At 39.2% G+C, this 22,748-nt stretch overlaps 3 protein-coding genes across 7 annotated transcripts in view; all 3 read right to left on the reverse strand.

The window, feature by feature from the left end:
* The window catches only part of LOC113462941 (bet1-like SNARE 1-1), a 19,497-nt gene extending 17,344 nt beyond the window's left edge, over nucleotides 1-2,153 (reverse strand). For 2 of the 5 annotated variants that reach the window (XR_005511978.1, XM_039126740.1), the window contains exons 1-2: nucleotides 1,974-2,141; nucleotides 997-1,145 (exon numbers count right to left, since the gene is read on the reverse strand). Coding sequence is in view for 3 of the 5 variants with exons in the window: in XM_039126740.1 (XP_038982668.1) it covers nucleotides 997-1,010 (14 nt within the window). In the remaining 2 variants the exon portion in view is untranslated. Of the gene's footprint in view, nucleotides 1-577; nucleotides 1,146-1,973 lie in introns of all 5 variants that reach the window. The other 3 variants (XM_039126741.1, XM_039126739.1, XR_005511977.1) reach the window with 2 other exon arrangements.
* An 8,336-nt stretch (nucleotides 2,154-10,489) lies between these two features.
* Nucleotides 10,490-12,970, reverse strand: LOC103710377. Its single transcript, XM_008796068.4, has one exon. It carries the CDS (start codon nucleotides 12,383-12,385, stop codon nucleotides 10,718-10,720), a length of 1,668 nt encoding a protein of 555 aa, XP_008794290.2. The 5' UTR covers nucleotides 12,386-12,970; the 3' UTR covers nucleotides 10,490-10,717.
* Nucleotides 12,971-18,148: 5,178 nt separating this feature from the next.
* On the reverse strand, nucleotides 18,149-19,573 carry LOC103710378 (anthocyanidin 3-O-glucosyltransferase 4-like). Its single transcript, XM_008796069.4, has one exon. The coding sequence runs from the start codon at nucleotides 19,571-19,573 to the stop codon at nucleotides 18,149-18,151; it is 1,425 nt and encodes a 474-aa protein (XP_008794291.2).
* Nucleotides 19,574-22,748: the final 3,175 nt, after the last annotated feature.

The raw sequence follows: 22,748 nt of genomic DNA on the forward strand, positions 1-22,748 counted from the left end.
CTCATTATAAAGAATTGTTTCAGACTTTCAGCTGTATCATTTTGGTGTTTTTGCATTGAGACAGTGAAAAAGTATCTTTTAAAATTGTTATAAATAGCATATTTATATCACAATATATATGGACTATCTAAATGCATATGGATGCAATGCAAAAAGCTTTACCTTCTCCTAAATCTTGCTAAAATTTAAGGTAGCAGTATTCCCAGAATTTCCCAAAACCCACAATATATCAGTTTACTTCACAACTTCAAAGTAAAAATGCTTCCAAAAAATTGAAAGATATGAAGAAATGACAAAAAATTGCCACAGATAACTCACATATAATGAATGTGGCCCCACAAGTTAATTGGTTCAAAACTCCAAGTGTAGCCATGATTTGAATTTATTCAGGGATCAGAACAAAATCAAAATGTTTTCATTTCATTGTGGAGTTCCAACCAAAACTTTGAACCATAATGGAAATATGTATGATATTCTACTATTCCAATACAGAAACAGGCATGATACCAATACCTTAACCTTATCTATACCTTAATGAAAGCTTCCAACATTATTTTTTTTATTTTTTCTAACTCACCACATGCAACATCCAACTTTGTTGCCCGCATCAGGTTAGTCCATTTGTCTTCAAATTACAAAATTTGGTGGTATAAGAACCCAGAAGTTTAAAATAGAGTTCTTTTACAAAATCAATAAGAGGGAAAAAAGAAGAATAAATGTTTAAAAGACTTTCACTGAGCAGAAAACTTAGCAATTTAGCACTACTATAATTCAGATTACATATTTAAAATATTTCACAAAATAAATCAAATCATCTATAAATAATTAAATATCAATAACTAGAAAAGACATAGAAATCTTGATGTGTGAATCCAAAATCTCAACAAGGTCAATGACTACCAAATCCCGATAATTGCAATTTGCATTTGCGCATTCGTGCACGCATGCGAGAGAAAGAGAAAGAGAAAGAGAGAGAGAGAGAGATTGGAGATGAACCTTCGTGAATTCATGAACCCACTAGATTCAGACCACAGAAAATTTTGTTCCTTTTTTCCTCTCCTTTTCTCCTTTAAAATTTTCTTATATTTTTGTCATCCCTGTGCAAAAGCACAGATGCCTTGTTCCTCCTTTGGCCAGTCCAACAGCTGGAAGGATATGCATTGTTAGTTATTAAGTGCTCACAAGCGTGAAACTGCATGTTAAGGATGCAGTTCTAGATAGCAATTCATTTACTTAATAATGTAAAATGAAAAACAAAAAAAAACACTATTTTCCTCAAGCCTTCTCTCATTTTTCCACGGCATTAAAAAAGAAATTCCTCCAAATACAAAGAAATGGAATAATTTAGGTTTGGCAAAATCCAATCGTTCATGTTATAACACAGGCAAAGAAACCAAGATACACAAAAGTTTCCATTGCTGCAGCATTTCAAACGAAAGAAAAAAAAAGAAAAAGAAAATTTAACTTTGAATTAAAAAACAAAGCCCATGTAAGCTCACATGAATTCATATTCAAGAAGAAATATCATACTAGAATAGAACAACGTGAAACAAAATACACACCAAATATCAAAATCCCCACATCGCAGGTCTAATTCAATAAAAAAAAATACCGAAAAGACGACCTAATTCATCCCTAGGTTTTATAAAACTTCCCTTAAGAAATCGAAATCAATTCCGCGACTTACAAATCCATTTTTTTCACGCATCATCAAGAAACAAAGCAAAACGAATTCCACCATTCAAAAGTATAGTTTTCAATCGTTCAATTCGGAACGGAAAATAGAAAGGAATGAAAAGAAAAATAAGCCAAATTTCCATCAGAAAAGACATTAAACGACAAAACAGTGTATCTCTAAGCATAAAACGAGACATCACCAGCGAAACCGAAACCAAAACCGAAACCGAATTCCGCGATTCCAAAGCAGAAACCCTTCAATGTACCATCTATCACAATGGAAGACACGAACTTACCTGTGGGATGGAATGCTTCGATCTCCACCGAGGAGGACGCGCGGGGGGTGGGCGTGAAGAGAGCGAGATATGGGGTTCGGGTTCGGTCCCAGAGGAGAGCTCTCGGTGTCGGCGAGCTGAGGCGCAGAGACGAGGGCGTGCGGGCAGAGGGACCAGAGAACGCCAACCTGTTTCTTTATGCGGACAGCTTTATACCCCCTGCCACCGTGCGACTCAGGCTTCAATTCGAAGAGGATCCAGCTCTGCTCGAATTTTACTGCTCAGCGTCCCACGTGGCAACGGGAGATTGGTTGAGACAGCTAAATTGCGGAAGGGCTGGGCCATTCAGCGGGCGCCACATAAGAGAGAAGAATAGATAGCGCGCATTTGTCTTTCCCACGTCTGTTTACGTACACGGAGGTAGAGATGGCAACGGTACGGAAATGAGACGGATGCGAGTGGAGTCTCCGGTTGGAATAGGGTGGGTAGAATTAGATGGAGAAGATGGACGCATGAGGCTTAAAAAAATAATTTTTTTGACATATAAATTATTTTTTTATTTTAGAAAGAGGATTTGTGAATAGTCAAACATATCCAAATCGAGTCCGAGATAGATTATACCATTACTCGAACTTGCCCCAAATCCACTAGAGGTCGAGTAAAACCCGCCCTATTATGGTCGGGTCAAATTGGATATCTATCGGAATAGAGTAAATTGCCACTCTTATTGGAGAAGAGAGCTAGGGTGTTACCTCAGTAATATCACATCTCTGCCACGTAACAATATTCTTGATGTGCTGACAGCCTCGTGCATATTGGAAGGAGATTATTGATGGAATTAATTAGGAAAATAATACCTATCCCTTTGCCCGCGACCGTTTGGAAGTTTCTCGAATCGTTGGAGACTTTTGAAGACAAACATATTGTTTACAAGGCAAATAGTACGGCTGTCTAGATTGTCTTGTGTGTTGTAGGCCACTCGGAGAGTTTTATTGAGAGTTTGTCTCCTCAATTTCTGGCTAGCTTCACCATATTTTGAGTGTAGATACCATTCCAAGACCACCTGAATAAAATGTCCGAGAAAAAACCATAATATTCTTGATGGTTCTATCTTTAATTCTTTTCTCTTTAGAATTAATAAAAAAATAAAAAACATATGTTGCTATAAATATAATTTACTATATAATTACTTTTGAAAATTGCTATCCTAAACATGTTGTCCCATATCATTGGGGCATCCATATTTCGCCCTATCGTGACATTTGCATGGAGACTAAGGAGTCTGCCATCCATGTCCTTATTGAACTCTTGTAGGCAACCGAGCTTGAAAGCAGGCTCCTATCCCCCAACGTGGCCATCATCCCTTCTTTCTTGCTGGATTCCTTTCTTCGTGACTTAAGAAGAGAAAGTTCAATGGAGGCAAATAGATATAATGTGATTTCCACTTGCTACATTGCCTATCATGAATGGCTGGCAAGGAATGATCGTATATTTGAGAATTTACAATTAGATTTTTGCTTGATCTTGTAAAAAGGTACTCATGAGAAATCATTAATAGCTATGGAAATCTGGGGCTCTCTACCATTAGTCTCTACAACATCTCAAGTAATTTGGATAACTTGGGAGTCCTTACATCCCAGTTTCCTCAAAATCCACTTGGATGGTAGTGTGATCAGATCTAGCAATCATGATGGGACTAGATTTGTCGTATCATGTCTTAATCACTTGGTTGTGGCAGGTGGTATGCATCTATTTATCGCCACTGCTCCAATGGCTGAGTTATGGATGACTTGGGAAGGCCTTGATTATGTGATTTAAGGTTTTTCGAGCGACGCTCATTATTTTAGATGGTGACTTGAATTTGATTCGTTGGATAATTAATTCTGTGGTTCTTGCATATGGATCTCAACGGCTTCTTTGTGACATCTTGAGGCCCTCATCTAACCTAATTGTTTTTGAGACAACTCATATTTACAAAGAATCTAACAGTGCAACAGATTAAGTTGTCTCATTCGTTAAAGATCACATAGGACATGCTCTTTGAGAATCCCTCATTTCTGTTCCATGCCATCTTCTGGATTTATTGTATGCAGAATTTTATAGATGTATTTATACTAGGACTTATCATGTCCGACTTACCAAAGAAACAAAACTATCTTTAGAGATGCAAATGGGTTAGATTGGGTCGAATCATAAGTAACCCCGACCCAACCTAAGTTTTTATTTGGGTCCTAATTTTGGACCTATACCCAACTTAATAAAAGATCGGGTTGAGTCCACCGCTATAATTTTTGACCCAATGAATCATTTAGATTGGGTCGGGTCCATGTATAACCCGGACCCATCCCAAAAAAATTAGGTCTGATTCGAGTTCGGGTCGGTCCGGTTCAGGTCAACCCATCATGGCTTCAGAATTTGTTTGCACCCCGCGGGCTGCAGCCCGTAGAGCCTAAATAATTTTATAGATTCAGATCGGATGGGATCATAAGATTAAAAATCCAAAATTACCCAAATTTCAAATGGGTCAGGTCGTAGGATTAAAAACACAAAATTTTTCAAATTTCAAACGAGTCGAATTGGGTTTGAATTTAATAAACCTAAACTCGATCTGGAAAATGAAATGGGTCCAATTTTAGGACCCGACCCAGTCCTACGGGTCCTCCAAAACAGATTGAGTCGAGTCTAATTGGGTCGGGTCGGATAGGGTCACCAGTCAACCCAACCCATTTGTAGCCTTAGCTCTCTTGTGAGGACCAAGATTTCGAACTCCGAAAAAATCTCCAGGCATAGCTAAGTTGAAATTGTTGAGGGAAAACATCACTCAAGATTCAAACCCCTGCCCCTTTATTTAAGTTGTGTGAGCACGTTCCATGGAGCTGCATGCTTAACTACCGATTAAATTTTCACTAATGTTAACAAGTAAATATTTTAACAGTAAAATGACTTTATCACTCGTTTGTACCAATAATATTGAAAGATTTTACAACGATATAATGAGTAATGTCATTAAAAGATCTATTGGTTGCTAGATAATTGTAAAGATCAAAGTCTTAGATAACAACCTTTTTCTTTGAAAAAAGGGGAAATCATTGATTTCATTAGCATCATGAAATTAGACTAAATAACAAACATTATTTATCTATTATCTCACTATGACAACCATAGTTGAACATTTCTGTTGTTCATCAGAGGGCCACATCTTGTCAACAAAAGCAAATCTCAATTCCAAACATAAAGGAATTTTATTTTACAAAAGAATTAAAGTATTCTAAAAACATTAATCTGAGCTTTGGCGATTAGATAATCCCTTTTTGTTGCTGCTAATCTTGGCTTTCTTAGATTAGTTGTCAAATGTGATTTTCTTGCCTTGATTAATATTTTACGATGAGAGAGGAGAATCCCATAGGTGATCAGACCAAACTATGCAGGATATACAAGGTTACAACCAAGCTTTTAAACCCTAATCATGACTCGCGTGGTAATTTTCATTTTGTTTTTTTTTTGTCCAATTGATGTAGGTGATGGCATGGGGTTTCTAGTAAAACATAGTCCACAGGGGTTGTAATAACCGTTACATACATACATACATACATACATACATACATACATATATACATATACATATATATATATATATATATATATATATATATATATATATAACTTGGGCAAATAATACGTATATTTTTTGTTATCTCCTGTTGGTCTGCATCGGAATGGGCTGTTGCCTAATAATGTATGTTATAACTCATATTTTTTATAAAAAATATGGTCAACTATTGATGGGAAAAAATAAAAAAGGTTATACATGGGATTGAAAGGATGGATGGCCTTCATTTACTGTTTGATTCAAAAAAATTAGAAAGAATGGATGAAAAAATAGGAATCACCTATCCATTCTGACTCATCAATTTGCATCTTCTCAAATTGGAAGGATGCAAAAAAGGACGAATTGAGTATGTGAAGGGTAGATTTCTACATTGACAAAATTACCCTTCATTAATTTTTTTGACGAAATTCTAACACCTCTTCACTTTTTAATATTTTTTTTTGAAAATTTTACCTATACTATTAACCCAATGCAATTAAAATTTATTACTAATTATTTTAATTTTAGCATAGAATTTCCATAGTTATAAGTAAATAATTAGAAGTATCTTCTGTTTTTCTATTTAAATTCACTATTCTTATTTAACTATTTATATAAAATTATTTGACTATTTAAATTAAATTATAAATTAATTAGCTATTTATATAATTAATATATATAAATAGATTAATTCTTATATAATTAGTCTATAAAATTATTTATTTAATTTAATTAAAACTTAATTAAAATTAAATATTTCTATAATTTTTATATAATTATAATTTCTATAATTTTTATATAATTATAAATTAAAAATATTATAAGTTTATATTTTGCTCTACTTCTTTAGTATAAATAAATATTATAAATTAATACTAATAATACTTTTTTTCAAAGATAGTTTAGTAAATATGTCATATAAATATATCCATTCTTTCTTTCATTCCTCCTATACCAAATAGATGAGAGAATCATTTCCATTTATTCTTTCATATTTCACCAAATATATGTTCTCCTTTCTTTCTTTCCTATCCACCCTTTCTGTAATCTGTCTTTCCTCCCAAGGCAAAAGTTGACTATCTATCTGGCAACGAAAAGTAGAAATCATAGCTACCGTTTTGATCCCAATGTTTTGCATGCAAAATCCTGTCACCACTCACCCGAGACTCCAAACAACCCTTTGTGGATATGAAAAAGCCAAGAGCGGTGCGGAATCATGAATGTTTCCAAAGGGAAAACCTCATAATTACTAAGCATTAGCCATTGCTCCAAGCTTGGCCGACGTATTCGATAACAAAGGCATGTGTGAGCCAGAGTAGGGGAGACACAAAAGCTATCAGTTCTCAAACACCATGAAAAGAACATGAGTGCAAACAGTCTTCCACCAAACATGCACCGAGCTCCGAGCCATGAAACCTATGTAGGATATAGTACTTTAAGCTTATCTGGCATCAACAGCTTTCAATATGGTTAATCTTAGTTGCCTTTATCAAATTTATTTTAGCCTATATACTGCCTAAACATTCTGAAATTAGCCATGGCTTTTTACAGTCATTTACCACTGTCATAGGTTCTTTCTGGAACATGCAGCTGAAGACCAAGAAAGAGAACCAGAGTAAATTGCACAAGAAATGGTGGAGTAAGTCATCGTCCAATTCTTGGGTCTTGGATTCTCTCAGTTTAGCAGGTTGTCTATACCAAGATGAGCTGAGATACCAGCTTATCTCGGCCAGCATATAATGACTGAGATGTCCCTGATAAACCTCCAGTTACACATTGCTTTGGATATCTATAAACTGAGTTGCTAAGAAGAGATTAAAGAAAAACAAAAAAAGCTGGTTTACTGAAAAAACTCAATCGGCTAAGACCATAGGAGTCGAAAATTTTGCATATATCATGTTGATAAGTGCAATGCATATCAAAATTCTGGCAGAGATGAAAACCAGGGCTGGCATTCAGCAAGTAAACAATAAAGACTTTTCTATTTTTCTCGATAAGAGTAACAGTAGAGTACTTCAAATGTCTACGGTTAGCAGGCTAATCCCCGAGTCGAACGACCTTGTTAAAACCTTAACAAGGTGCAGCTTCCTTTATTTGTGAGTTGTGATACACCAGAAAGCAAAATATAAATGGTGAGGCTCCAGAATTAGGGGGGACCTCGGCCGAAGGACTCAGTAGTATCCAGCAATCGTGCACAGCAATAACTGGACGGGGGGCCAGAAAAGACTCCAGTATGCCATTAAATCCGGCATCAAAAGCAACCACATGAGAAAGCCCATCTTCCCCACCACCCACCCCTTCATAAAAACCATCTACTCGCCTCTTAAAGGCTTCAACTACAATTTCCCGCATCCACAGAGAGAGAGAGAGAGAGAGAGAGAGAGATGGATTCCTGCCATAAAACCTCAGTAAAATGTATGGTCAATGACGCATGCCAAAGTTCAAAAATAATGGGAAGGTTAGCTTCCAAAAGAGGCAGCTTTAAATGTCACATATGAATGCCTGGTCCTCCGAGAGCCCCCACAACCACTAGCTCTGAATCCATAAGTCAAACAAGCAAGTAAATACTCAACTGCTACCATTCAAGTGACGCATGATCTTTCATGACTTGGGAAACCAAAAACATGTTGGGATGCTTGGATGCAACATTTGCTTGGAGATCAGAACTTTCTGAGGTCAGAGGTTCAATTCCAAGCACATCTGCCATGCATTGTTGAGCCATGTTACTGGATTTCTTTCTATACATATGAAGGATGCATAACTTCTGACGGTATGCTGTAAATGTATGCGCTATCTTATTTTAACAGGCTCTACATTGCATACAATCAGAATATTGTGTCTGTATTTCCTAAGAGCCACTATACAATATCAAGGGTCACCCTGAAGTGCTTAACTTTATATATCATGTATAAATTGATTATAGTAACTAGATATAAATATTTTCTACAGAATCACAGATAATACAGTCCTAGCAGAAAAGAGAACAATGGTTAAATGTTAAATTAAGCTGGGGGGAAAGCTTTCAGAAAGAAGGATCTAAATATCAGTTGAATATAAACAAAAAATATATATGGAATGAAAATCTAGTGGGCATAGAATGAGGTCACAGATAGAATTTATACCCAAGAGATGTGCACTATGATGGACTTGAATACCCTGGAACTCGATGGATAACACAGAAAAAAAAAATGGAGGATTACACGAAGATCTATCCACCCAGATGAATCAGTGGGTTGTCATAAGATGTAATGTAATTATATATGCAAGTGATATGAATGGAAAAACAAAATTGTGTGAAATAATGAACTTGCATTTAGGACTCGGAGAACAAAAAAAAAAGAAGTAAAAAAGGATGAAAGACTGATAAATGGCATGGAAGCTTTGGAACAAGATCAATGTGGAAAAGCTACTATTGGCCGACATAGTGTCAACATAATTCCAGATAGTTGGCAATGATATACTAGTTTCATTTACAGGAACAGAATAGTGTGTTCTTTTACCAAGACACATGACAATTCACCAGGGATAATTGATCGCCAGCCCTTCATCTAGGCCAGCCACTTGATTACCGTCCCTTGGTATGATGACCTTTTTACATTAATCCTGTCCTGTCCGTGAGTTTGTATAAAACAAGTCATGACTAGTACCAACAAGGTGAATTGTCATGACAAATCACAAAACATGGCCAAGGACTAAACATTAAGTGGCAATCAAACAAATAGCCTGGAATCCATTTGCTCAGTTTTTATTTTTCATCAGACTTCTTCCATAATGAGCACTCAAGTAGGTTTTTGATTACATTTCACAAGAACTGATGACACCACAAGGAAACCAAAAGATATCTAAATGCCAGAAAGAAAGCTTATATTAAGATATAACACAAGGATTATAATACACAGAATCATACAATAGAACAGCAAGAAAGAAAAAAAACTTAACCATGTGGTGTGGGATCAAATGGATAGACAATAATTTACATAAACTTCTAATGAATTACTCACAACAAGAATACAATGCTAACACCTTTATGGGACCGAGGCTTCTAACAATTGTCTTTCCACCCCACCTCAATAATAGACATTTTAACAAACAATTCAATAGACATAAAGAGAGCATTAGATTAGCAGCAGAGCAGTTGAAAGAAGTAAGCAAGCACCAGATTTTGCTTGAATTTCTCATAGTCCTTCAATGCATTATATGGATGGACATTTGGGAAGCCTCACTAAATGACAGCCAGCTCATTCTGAAATCTATCCTTTTTATCAAGCCGGTACAAATCACATAATTAATGAGGAAGAGATGACGACTAGAAACAAAGAAATGCAATTACCAAGATTAGAATGGCTGTGAACCAAAATTCAAATGGAACAGAGTGCAATTCTCTTAGCAGACTAAAGAGATAACCAGCTATTACTCACTGAGACAACAAACTAAACTACACGTACAAAACAAATAAGTATCAAGTTACCATTCAGTGTAATTCATCCATACTTCATAACATGTAATGTACTATAACGTACAGCTTTTCTCCTTGAAGTTGGCAATGGCAAAATCAAAAATTATGACAAGCAATAAGATACATACAGAGGAATAGAATCACAATGCAAAATTATAGTAGAATCCAATAAGAAATCATTTTATGGTACAAAATAATATAAAGAACATGTCATCTTGGTCAGTGGGGGTTAAAACAGAGAAATCTCACTTCACTTGAACAAACTGAAACAATTGTGTAGCACATGATATTTAAACTTCTTTTAAGGAACTTTTCCTGCATAGAAAAATCTGATGAATTGTTGAGGAGTGTTTTTTTAGAACTTATATGACTGATTTCCAAATAGCTGTGTAGAAGTTATCTGCAGACCTCTCAAGGATGTATATCCAAATTTTCAAATAAACATTCATAATAACACACGGAAAAAGGGTAATAATGTCATGAAAGTCAAAATGGATGGAAATGCCAAAATTTTTGCTTTGTAAACTATCATGGATTTCTGAACAGAAGGGATTATGTACATTATAAGTCAGCATTTCCATACTTCAGAAAAAAACAACAATACCAAACTCTATACCTCATCCATGGGATGATCTGATAAGGAAAGAATTTCTAAACCTCAACACCATTTTTTTTCTTTTTGATCTTTTCAAACTTTAAGAAGAACCAGTGAAGCTAAGCTCAGTATTGCATATGCCACTCCATACGATCATCAAAGTCCACGCTACTCGTACCATCCAACAAAGCATTCTGTTGCTGCTCATACCGGCAAATATAGTTCAACCCAACAAGAAGCTCACATATAGCTGCCTCTGTCTTCTCCCTATCAGCAAAATATAATGTTTGAAGTAGCAGGACATTTTCCCTCAAAACAATCTGCTGCTGCTCAAAGTTGCGCTCGGTTTGCCACTGGATCATATTATGAGCCATCGGTGCGAGCCAGCTCAATATTTTCTCGAGTGCTTCCTTCCAATCATGCGCAAGGGGTGCATCATAGATAGCTAGATTCTTGACAAAAGCCTTCAGCCTCCTTCTCAAAGCCAACCTTAAGCTTGAGGGCAGCATCTGATAGAGATCATCCCTCACCTCCTCCCCAACTAAACATGGATAACGAAGTAACTTCTCAATGATAATTACAATATTTGCATAATGTAGTGCGAGAGCTGAACCGCCCACAGTGGAGGGTGGAGCAAGCATCGTTAATCTACTCTTCGGCCCAAACCGTGATCTCCTGGTCTTATCACTCTTGCTCGGCCCCTGTTCCCCACTGAAGGGAATGATAGCACCAGTCCCAAACTGGCTCAGGCAACTCTCGTTCTCGAAATGGTCATCGCTGTCCTTCCATGAAGCAGAGCTGCCCAAACTGAGGCACTCCATGAAAAGCCTCCCAGGGCTGGCCCCGCAATGGAACCGTAGACCCTCCCTGCGGAAATTCACACCAGAATCTGCTTCAGCTCCCATCTGTGGAATCTGCTGAGATTTGCCTTCACTTGCATCTGACTGAAGCAACCCAGAATGAACTGCGCAGTGACCGGAAGGGATAATCTGGCCGGAAAGCTGCCGACTTTGATCAGAAACCAGGGAATGCAAGCCAAGAACAGACTCTCCGAACGCATGGCGGATCCGGGAATAGATGGTGCAGACCGCCTGGGCGAGGAGGAGGACGACCTTATCATAGGTCTGGTTCCAGATGGAGGCATCCCTGAGGTGCCTCACGTCGCGCCGCTGCCACCGGATCTTCTGCTCCAAGGCCCGGCGGGTCTCGTCGTGGACCGGCGTCGGGGGGAACTTCTTGACGGACTGCTCGAGCTCGGTGAGGACCTCGAGCTCGGTGTAGAGGGCGGCCGTGGAGGAGACGAAGCGCTCCATCTTGCGGACGGTGCCGTCCATGTCTTTGGAGAGGAAGCCGAGGCCGGCGGAGTCGATCCGGCCGGCGAGGAGGTCGGAGTAGACGTGCTCGAAGCCGAGGAGAGCGGGGTGGGAGCAGCGGCGGCCGAGGCGGGAGGCGACGGCGGCGACGAGGTTGAGGTCCTCGAGCTTCTCGGCGAGAGCCAGGGAGAGGAGGTACGGCTCGTTGGTGGAAACAAGGAGGCGGACGGCGTGGGAGGCGAGGGTCTCGGAGCGGAGGCGCGCGATCTCGGAGTCGGAGAGGGAGCGGTAGAGGTTGACAGCCCGCGACATGGCGTTGGCGACCTCGAAGGAGAGTATCCCGACGGTGGTGGTGTCAGCGGCGGCGCCGCCGCCGCCATCCTGCGGTGGCTTCGAGACCTCCTTCTTCTTCGCGGTGGCGGAGGAGTTCTCAAGGAAGAAGGCGGTCCGCATCTTGTGGATCCAGGGCTCCGCCACCATGGCCGAAATGTCGAAGCAGATCGGAACCAAGTCGATGCCTTTCCTCCTCCTCCTATCTCCTACGGTTTCCCAGAGGGATATCGAGATCTCAGGGGGCCCTTTTTTGAATTCAACTAGGGTTTTTGTCTCATTTACAGGGGAGCAAAAAAATCAAACGCCTTTCCAATCCACAAACGGGAAAGATCCAATTTTTACAGAAAATTCCAAGAAAGGAAAGGATCTCCACTGCTGGAACATTCGAAACAGGCGATTACTCCCCAAAAAAACAGAGAAAAATCCAGATCTTATCCACTCCCCCTTCTCGATTTTATCGATTCGAGCCTTCCCGCTTCGATCCGAGCTCGAAGCATCCCAGAAAACTACTGGATATCGGAGGCGACATCGGGGAGAGAGAGAGGAGGAAATCCAGCTTCTTTGATCCGGATTGGGCTTCGGACGCGCCGATTGAGGGACGAACCTTCGCCGTCTTCGAGTAATAAATGAGAATGAGAACGAGGGAGGGAGAGAGGAGGCCTATATAACTCTTCTCTGCAGGCTGAAGAGCAGTGGAGACGTTAGCCGTGGATATTTGTTTATTTGTTTTGCTTTTCTTTTTTTTCGGTGCCCATTGGTTTTGCTTTGAAACTCATACTAAAACCACACGAAGAAAGACTTTCTGACTCTTAACGTCAGGACGTCGTAAGCACCAGCATTCGTCAATTTCTTTTGACTTTTTTTTCCACTTGACCCTACCACTGTTATGCGACAGTTGAGACTTGCCCCAACTCACTTTAACTAGGAGGAGCCCAAGCCCGCCTCTAACATGGGTAGGCCGGAAGGACCTCGATCTTTAGCCCGGCCCGCCTTCACTGCATCTTGGACCGGGCCCATCTCCGGCAATTTGAGACTAGACCCGGACCCTGGAGAAATCAGCCATATGTGAGAGGCTGCTAAGGCGGACGATTCATACAGATCTAATATGGATACATCCAAAAAAATCAAAAGACAACATATCACGGAGAGCTCTGGGCAACTTTCTTAACCCAATCCATAGGGCCTCCCTTAAGTGGTCTGCCACAAAGGAGGTCATCCAATTTGCAGCCCTGTTTGTCTCTCTGAAAACATGTATGGTTAGGAATGCTATCTCATTGCCCACTATAGCATGAATGTCCTGGAGTAGAGATGGAATCCACCTGCACCACTCACGAATCACCTTCAAGAATGACTACTCTGGCCAGCAACACACACCGAGCTCTCTGACCCGGGCTTCATGTTATCACAACCGTTCTCTTCCATACCTACCATGACGCCTCTGTTCCCTCCTCTAACAATTCAAGGATTTCTGTGAGGTTCTCACTATTCTCCTTGGTAATCTAGTGGGTCGTCCATGATGATTGCCAGGGCTGGCCCTATGCCACCCTCACCCACATCTGACCTCTCTCACCGATCCTAGGTGAGGTCTTCCCCCTGCCGATGTTCCCTTTTGCTGTCTTCGATCTACAATTACCCATTTTTTCCACCCGCCAACTATTCGATGGATAGCCCTAGTACATGCATGAAGATCAAAGCACTGCTCACCAGAGCGCTCCCACAACCTTCATTTCGCCGCTCACTGTGATGACGGTATTTTTTTTATTTTCACTGAAAGAATACCTTTTCACGTAATAAACACTAACAACGTCAAATAAACTTCTTATTCTATTCTTGTTTGTTATTAATAATTTAATTTTCAATGAACTAGTTAAGAAAAAATTAAGCAAATAAGGGTTTCCAAATGCAATAATTTGCACATATTCAAATCTGGATACTCTTTTCACGAGCAAGCTACTTAATTAAAAAGAGGCCCATATCTAGGAGGAAATGGTTTGGGCTAAGCCGGGCCATGTCTCTACCCAAGCCTGATCTGATTTTTTTTATATTTCTGAGCTTAAGGCCAAGCTCAAAACTGATTTTTGTTTACAGAAAATCTAGGCCCGAACCCAGGCCCGAGGCGGTCCAAATTTGTGGACTTAAACCTTCATCAGCCAAGCCATTCTAGAAAGATAAATAGATAGTTCGTCAAATATGAATACTCTAGAACAAAATAAATAGCATGTGGTGATACTGTTGCCATCCAAACCATCATGTTCATAAGATTTAGATGATCTATGTGCTTAATTAACAATTTTTGTTCTTTGCGAGTTCAACCCAAAACTTTTCTCAAATTTAACATAAATGAAGTTGGATGAACTTATTAACTAAATCCAGACTACAGATTCAAAGGTATAGCTGATTTGGATATTTAAGAGCCTATGTCTTGTCCAATTCATTTCATGCGGAAGTCAGTAAAATCCAGCAAGTCACTGTTCAACTGGTCAGTTCAGTCTAGTTTTAAAACATCAATCTCAACCAACTAAAAGGAATCGTTCATTCCGTATCTATACACTCTTTTACACCGGGCCAGAATTCAGGCTCGGGCTCAGTCTAGGCCCTAGCCAGACCACATAATTTCCCGAGCCCGGCCTGAAAACTATACAAATCGAATTTTGAGACCAAATCGGCCTTCCCCGATGGGCCACAAGCGGACCCGGGCCTACTTCCAGCCCTATCTGAAATCCCTATTTTCTTTTTAATAAGGCTTTTATAAAGGGGTTATGTAAATGCCACCATTTGGACGGGAAAAAAGAAAATATCTTGATCACTCTTCCATGGCCTCTTGAAAAGAAAATGAAACAAAGCAAGACTGAAATATTATACCACGCCATCCTGATTCTAGGATTGACTCCAAAGAATCCATGAAGCTTACATCATAAATCATCCATTTTCAGCAGCGTAGGTTTGTTTATGCATAAGATCAACTTTAATCTCCTTTGAGGTTAAACTATCACTTTCTTTGGTCTTTATGACATTATATTTTATTAAAAATATTTTATCTAGAAACTGCTATATTTTTATTTTTATTTTCTTGGACACTATGATGTTTGGGGTGCATAATTCAAGCTAAAGTCTAAAGAGAAAAAAAAATCTTTGAACTAATGCATTTGGTTCATGAAAGGAACTGGAATCAGAATAGATTGTTATGGATTGGAATGGTCATATTTCATGCTACATTTGGTTTGTGACTGGAATCAGAATCGAAACGGGATTTGAATGCTAAGTGAGAGCTAGGATTGGATTTCATGAGATTAGGGCATATTTCTTATTCTTCTCTGGAATCGGAGTGGAAATGGGACTTTTCTCAATCAAACCAGCTGAATTGGGAGTCACTCAGGGCTCGTTTGGTTCGCGGGAAGCATTTTCCTTCCTAGGAATATGATTCCTGGAAAACAAATTCCTAGGAAGAGGATGCCTAGGAAAGTACTTTTGGCATGTTTGGTTGACTATGGGAAAGTGACAAATTTCCAAGGTGCTTATGTTTGGTTGGCCATCCACTTTCCTAGGAAAGTTATATATAATTCCTATTATGCCCTTAATAAAAATTAGGTTTTTAATACCTCTTTAATGCTTCTTTAATGCTGAAGGGACTTTTTGGGAAAAAGTAAAAATGGAGTGATTCCCGCCTCATGGGAAAGTAACTTTCCCATGTTTCTCATGGGAAAGACTTTCCCATGAAATGTGGGAATCACATTCCCATGGGAATACAACTTTCCCTTCTCTCTCCTTTGAAAACTCCAACCAAACAAGAGGCATCTCATTACTTTCCCGTTGACCACACTTTCCCCCCTTCTTTTCCCGCGAACCAAACGAGCCCTCATTTCTATTTCTATTCCAGGACCTAACTTTCTCCAGCTAAACATACCCTAAAAGTTGTTCAAACAGAGACTAGACTCTTAGATTGCTTGCGACTATAGTCTAAGGAAAACAAATATACGGCAACGAATGGGTGAAGAGACGCATAAAGGCAGATAGATGATGGAGATGCAACAATAGGTCAGTTTGCCTGCAGATGATCCCATACCTTCCACCTTCTCGTTCCTCAACATTGTTTCTTGAAACCATTGGTCCTTTAAGAGCTTGGGACAATGAGATTCGTGAGTATTAATGATCTTCCCATTTTTGTACCTTCCAGCATGTTATGTCCTGCGTGACTAGATGCTTGTCCATGTAAGTTTGGTCTCTTAATCAAAAAAGATCAGTCCAAGGTTTAGTTTATGCTGTCCAAACTTTGCTTTGCCTTCCACTAATCATTTAATTTCTTAGTTTGTGAAGCTATTGTACTTTTCTTCCAGGCCAAAAGAGAGAGAAAACACCATTTATAGTTACTAATTACTTAATTAACGTTTGCTAGAAGATAAGCCAAAATGACTTCCTTAATTCTGCATTTTTTCCTTCAATTTGTAGTGGCCGAAGCAGCTCTTATGTGAGCGATGGGATTGTAGAAGCAACACCTGTCCAACCCATCAAAGAAGAAGATCACCAATAGGATTCAGTGCAACCACTTGAACGTTTTTACAAAAATAATATTCCATCTTCATTGCCTAGGATATGGGTTCGAGCCATACATGAACCATGATATTAGTTAGTACATTTCTTCCAGCTAGAGAAGAGCCAAAGACATAATTCCTGGCCAATCAGGTTTTCAAATCCTTGTCCAATATGCTAATTTGTTGCAAGGAGTTACTAGAGACAAGGAAGGAAATCCATCATCATTGTCCATGTTAAAGTTCTTGAGATGTACCATCCAAAAATTGAATCTAGAACTTCTGGTAGATAAATATAACCACAGGGACAAGCTAATAAGAGTGGTAGGATATCTGGAATGCTCAACCATCAGCGAAAAATAAGTGGATTAGCCACTACTACTCCATAGCCCAACACACTAGGTTTTATGACATAAGCTCATCGAGCTATATCATTGACCAATAGAACCAATGGTAACTAATTAGATGAAAATGATGCCGGCTTTATGAAGATAATAAAAATGGGGTCCTCCATGGTGCATCTTTTGCATCGCAATGGGCTACGCATGCTTGGATTATCACCACACCACTTATCTTAGATATGGAAGCCTCTCACACAATCTCCCTATTGGCAACTTGCTATGCATTTAGCACCCTAAGATGATCGTCTCGATTTTCAAAATGAGCGAGAGTCTTATATTTTTGAGATGGATGACTTGGTGGCAATATGTGCATGCACAACTCTGTGGCGCAAAAAAAATGTACCACAAAGATTCATGATATACATCCGTTTCAGCACAAAAAAATAAAATCCATACTCAACGAAAAATGTAGTTCATGAACATTTTAATAGGATACTGCCAACCATATGTGATCCTCTGATCTTGTAGAAAGCAAAAAAAAAATGGTACTACTCACTGAAAAACCTTTTATTCCTTTTGTTACTCTTCCCTAACTCACCTAACCAGAGGCCGGCCAGCCAATGCCAGACAATTATATTCTAGGAGTTGAGACCGCTATTTGCCACATATTGTTTTTTAGCACTATTCGGTTTCCACAAACACCAAGTCAACTATCATTGTTCAACATTGCTCTTCCATCAAATTTTAATCATAGAAACACTATTGCCATCGCCCAACACCTCTGTTTCAATGGTTCAAATGAACCTTGCCTTGCATTTTAGTAAATCATTTCAAACATCTTTTGATTCTCATATCATTGTTCTTGCGTCAAGGAGCTATTGCACACATCAAATAGAAAGTAATGAAATGTGATTTTTCTAACCTTTCAATACAAGTTTATTTTATTAACAAAAAAATCAACACATCAAATATCTCGTAAGAGTAAATAAATAAATGCAATAACTAAAACAATAACTAAGCACCCCACATCTTAATACAAATGACTAACCAGCTATGAACCCAGCCCTCTTTGCAGAACGTTCTGCTACGTACTGAATTAAGTTTGTCATGCTCGAGTACGAAGAGCCATCCTTCTCCAAAGCCTTCTTTGCCTTCTCTCCCAGCTCCTTAGCCTTCCTCGTCCTCTCCTTCCCCTCCTCCCCTCCATCCATCAACCTCTCCACGGCCATGGCAACCGCCTCCCTTCCCACCAAAACTCCATCCTCTCCCCCTCGCCCCCACTCCGTGGCAGTCCGGACCCCGACCACCACCCCGATCCCCAGGACATCCACAATCAACTTCTCATTTAGGAATTGCTCCGCAAACAGAGGCCAAGTAACCATTGGCAACCCTGAACTCACGGCCTCAAGAGTCGAGTTCCAACCACAGTGGGTGACGAACCCTCCGACCGCTGGATGTGCCAGAATCATCACCTGCGGTGCCCACCCCCTTATAAGAAGACACCTTGAATCCGCATTCTTCTCGAGCTTCTCCATAAGCCAGTCCTCCACCTCCTCCGATGACCTCTCTCCTTCCCTGATCACCCAAATGAAAGGCCGGTTTGAAGCAAGCAGCCCCGAGCCCAGCTCCATCATCTGTTCTGGCGTAAATCTACCCATGCTGCCAAAACTAACATAAACTACGGACTGTGGCTTCTTTGAGTCAAGCCAATTCAAGCACTGCACGTCGAACAAGGACTTCTTCCCTCTCTCCGCCATCTCCGACCGCCCTTTGTTATATAGAGATACAGGCCCGACGGTCCAAACCTTCTTCCCGGTGGTCGCCTCCAACCTTTCAGCATACCCTTGCTCCAACTCACCAAAACTGTTCACAACCTCGCCGTCCACCGCGAGCTCGCCTTCCCTCTGCTCGTCGCACGTCTCCTGATGCTGGGGCAACAGTTGGAAATACAGTGGCAGCTGCGACCTCGTGATCTCGAACCGGTGAGGCAAGCCGGGCAGCAGGAAGGGCTCGGTGGGGGAGGATGCAGTCTGATGAGACTTGTAGAGATGGAGGTTGTGTAAACAGAATAGGGAGAAGCAGCTGAAGCCATGGAAGAGAAAGCAAGGAACTCCGAACTCTCGAGCAATCTTGTACGTCCATGCGAAGCCCATGCCGGTTATGATGCAGCTTGGGGCAGGCTTCAGCTTGTGGAGATGGTGCACCATCTGTTTCCTCATGAGCTTGGATGCGCTAAGGAAGGTGGTGATCATGGTTGTGGAGGTGATGCTGTCCATGTTCTCACAGCCCTCAGGCAAGCCCACCTCCGTGCCGGGGAAGTGGAGGGGGATGAATTGGATTGGAAGAGCGGAATTGGAGATGCGGTCGATGGTTGATCGGATACGGGAGGCATTGGCAGGAGTGGTGAGGACGGTGACGGTCACATGATGCTCGGCGAGCAAGCAGGCGATGTCGATCATGGGGTTCATGTGGCCTGGGGCTAACCATGGGATCAGAACAAAATGGAGGTTTTGATGATTGGAAGTGCTACTCTCCATGGCAGTTTTCTTTAAGTGGAGCTGGGAATAAAAGCTGGAACAATTTGCTAGTCTGAGAATGGGATGAAAGCTTCACTTCTGCCATGGAAACAGATGCAGCGCCATACTTATAGGTCAGATGAGGCAATTGGAAGTTTCCTTGAAACTAGGATCTAAATGAGTAAACAAAGACTAGGAGAGCTTTTTTTCCCCTCACGAAACCCCTTGTATGCTATGAGGACATCATGACAGCCAATTTGTAATGGGCACAATTCAAGTCAAGAGTTGCTGGCGCTTTGATTGCATCATTGTCAACCTCGGTGGCATCATCCATGAATGCTTTGACTTTTAAAAACAGGCACTGCGGCACATAGAATCAATTAATCTCCTTCAAACTCCTTCAACCTATAGGCAAAGTTGTGAACACTGGATATATCATTCCAATGGAACTATTTTTTACCAGCTCTAAAATAATGATCATACCACGAAACCATCATGGACAAACAGAACAGATTGATAATTAGGGAGCCACAAAATGTAAGCACTAGGTTTTGAGGTTCAAAGTGAAGTTTTTTTCCGAATAAAATATATTATAAATGTATAACATATAAAATATTGATTTATTTTAAATATATTAAAATGTTGATAATAGTTGTAATGTGAAAATGTAGAAGTGTTAGGTAGTGGAGAAATTATTGGTTGAATCAAATTTACTGTAGAGTTGGTGGACCAATTTAATCGGAAAGCACCATGACAAAATGCAGACAAACAAAGAAGAAGAGGGGGAGAAAAAGAGCTAGGGTCATGTTTCTTTCCGGTTCAACTAAAAATTTTGCTAGACAGCCACGGTTAGGGCGGTTTTATGATGTCATAGCAACCGTCATAATGCATTGACTCTGTCAAGCGAAATGCCCCTCTCTGTAATAATGACAACATTTGTACTTCTGTGAGACAACGAATGCTAGTCAAAAGCTAAAGGATAGAGCGTGATAGAAAAGACCCAATTAATGCATGGTCTTTGACTTCTAGGAATGGCTTTAATGGAGATCAAAACCAAATGAATAACGCAGGCGTCAAAGAATAGTAGATAACAAATAAACGGAAACATTCTTTGACGGATATTGCATGGCCTTCGGATGGAATTAGCGCCCACAAACGAGCTCAAGCCATTCATGTCCAAATTCGAGCTAGATCCAAAAAAGTTTAGATCGTGTTTGAGCTTAAATTAGAGCCTATTTATTTTTCAGATGAGGCACAAATATGTCATTAGCCCGGCCCACTCTAGTCCATAAAAAGTCTGAAATAGAGCTAGAATTTATGTCCAAATCAATTTATTTTTATATTATTATTTAAAAAAATAAAAAAATAAAAAATAAATTAAAATAGATTTAGCTGAGAATAAAATATCATGTATCATTTGCTTGTGTTATAAAAGAGAACGTAATTTTTAACTAGCTAATTTACTTGTGAAACAATATTATGAAATATTAAACCTCAATCGGACTCAGGCCAACCTTTTTGGCCTAACTGGGTTATTTGGGCTGGGTTTGGGCCTGAATTATCCAAAAAATTTCAGGCCTAAGTCTGAAAAATATTCAAGTCGGATTGGGATAAAGGCATTCCCCCCTACCCACTTCCCAGATAGAATTGAAGAGTAATAGGAATAGCAATGGTAGGGTCCATGCAAAATTTGTCCCACCTATATCCAAATCCCATTAAAATTCTACCATCCGAATCCATTCCTAATCCAATTAAAAATCTGCCAAATATTTCAAACACATTTCATCAAAAAATAGTAAATTTATTGGGTACCCTGAGTATAAATAATTGGCAAACTACATAAATATAAATGAATTTTGTAGCATAATGGTAAAAGTTGGATATGATGTATATGAAGTTTGAAAGTTCAAATCCCTTCGCGATAGATATATTTTTATCTAATTATATATTTATATATATCCGGGAGAGAAGGTCAGATGAGGCAATTGGAAGTTTCCCTTACGAAACCCCTTGTATGGATCTATGAGGACATCATGACGGCCGATTTGTATGGGCACAAACCAAGTCAAGAGGTTGTGGCGCTTTTAAAAAATGCTAGTCAACCTCGGTCACATCATCCATTTATGCTGTGACATTTAAAAACGAGCAAAGTTGATATTAATCCCCTTCAAACTCCTTCGACCTATAAGCAAAGTTGTGAACTATTATTTTCTAGCTCTAAAATAATGACAATGCCACGAAACCATCATGGACAAACAAAAATAGATTGATAATTAGGGAGCCACAAAATGTAAGGACTAAATTTTGAGGTTCAAAATGAAATTTTATCCAGATAAAACATGTTATAAATATATAATATATAAAATATTGATTTATTATATATATATATATATATATATATATATATATATATATATATAAATGTTGATATTAGTTATAATATGAAAATATAGAAGTGTTGGATAATTAAAAAATTATTAGTTGGATCAGGTCAACTGCGGAGCTGAAAGAGAAGGAGAACTAGAGTAGTGTTTCTTTATGGTTAGATTGGCCTTATCTGATTCAACAGAAAATTTTGCTTTACAATGACTATTAAGATTGCCTTATGGTGTCATGGTAACTGTCATTGTGCATTGACTCATTCTCAGGCAAATGCTCTTCTGTGAAATAATGACAACATTTGTACTTACATGAGGCACTTGCAAATGATAATCAAAAGCAAAAAAGATAGAGGGTAATAGTAAGGATCCAATTAATGCATGGTATCTAATTTCTAGAAATGGCTTAAAAGAGGTAAAAACCAAATGAATAACACAGATGCGAAAGAATGGTAGATAACAAATAAACGGGGCAGATTTTGCATGGCCTTCAGATGGAGCTGAATAGTAAACCTGTTCAGTGAAAATCTTTAACAAATATTTTATATTTTATAAATGGGTTGTTAGAATTAGTTATTTTTATATTATGAACATACTTTTGTTTGCTAGAGTTAAACCTAATTTCTTTTTTTTATGTGTAAATTTTGAAAGTTTAGTATTTAATTCTTCTAATTTTAATTTCAGATCATTATTTTCTGTAGCTAGTTGATCTTTTTCTTTAAAAATAAGTTTATTTTTTTAGGTAGCTA

This window comes from Phoenix dactylifera, chromosome 5 (assembly GCF_009389715.1).
Source record: "Phoenix dactylifera cultivar Barhee BC4 chromosome 5, palm_55x_up_171113_PBpolish2nd_filt_p, whole genome shotgun sequence".
Lineage (NCBI taxonomy): Eukaryota > Viridiplantae > Streptophyta > Magnoliopsida > Arecales > Arecaceae > Phoenix > Phoenix dactylifera.

Coding starts and splice junctions, on each gene's coding strand:
- LOC103710377 (XM_008796068.4), bottom strand. CDS start 12,385: ATGGTGGCGGAGCCCTGGATCCACAAGATGCGGACCGCCTTCTTCCTT.
- LOC103710378 (XM_008796069.4), bottom strand. CDS start 19,573: ATGAACCCCATGATCGACATCGCCTGCTTGCTCGCCGAGCATCATGTG.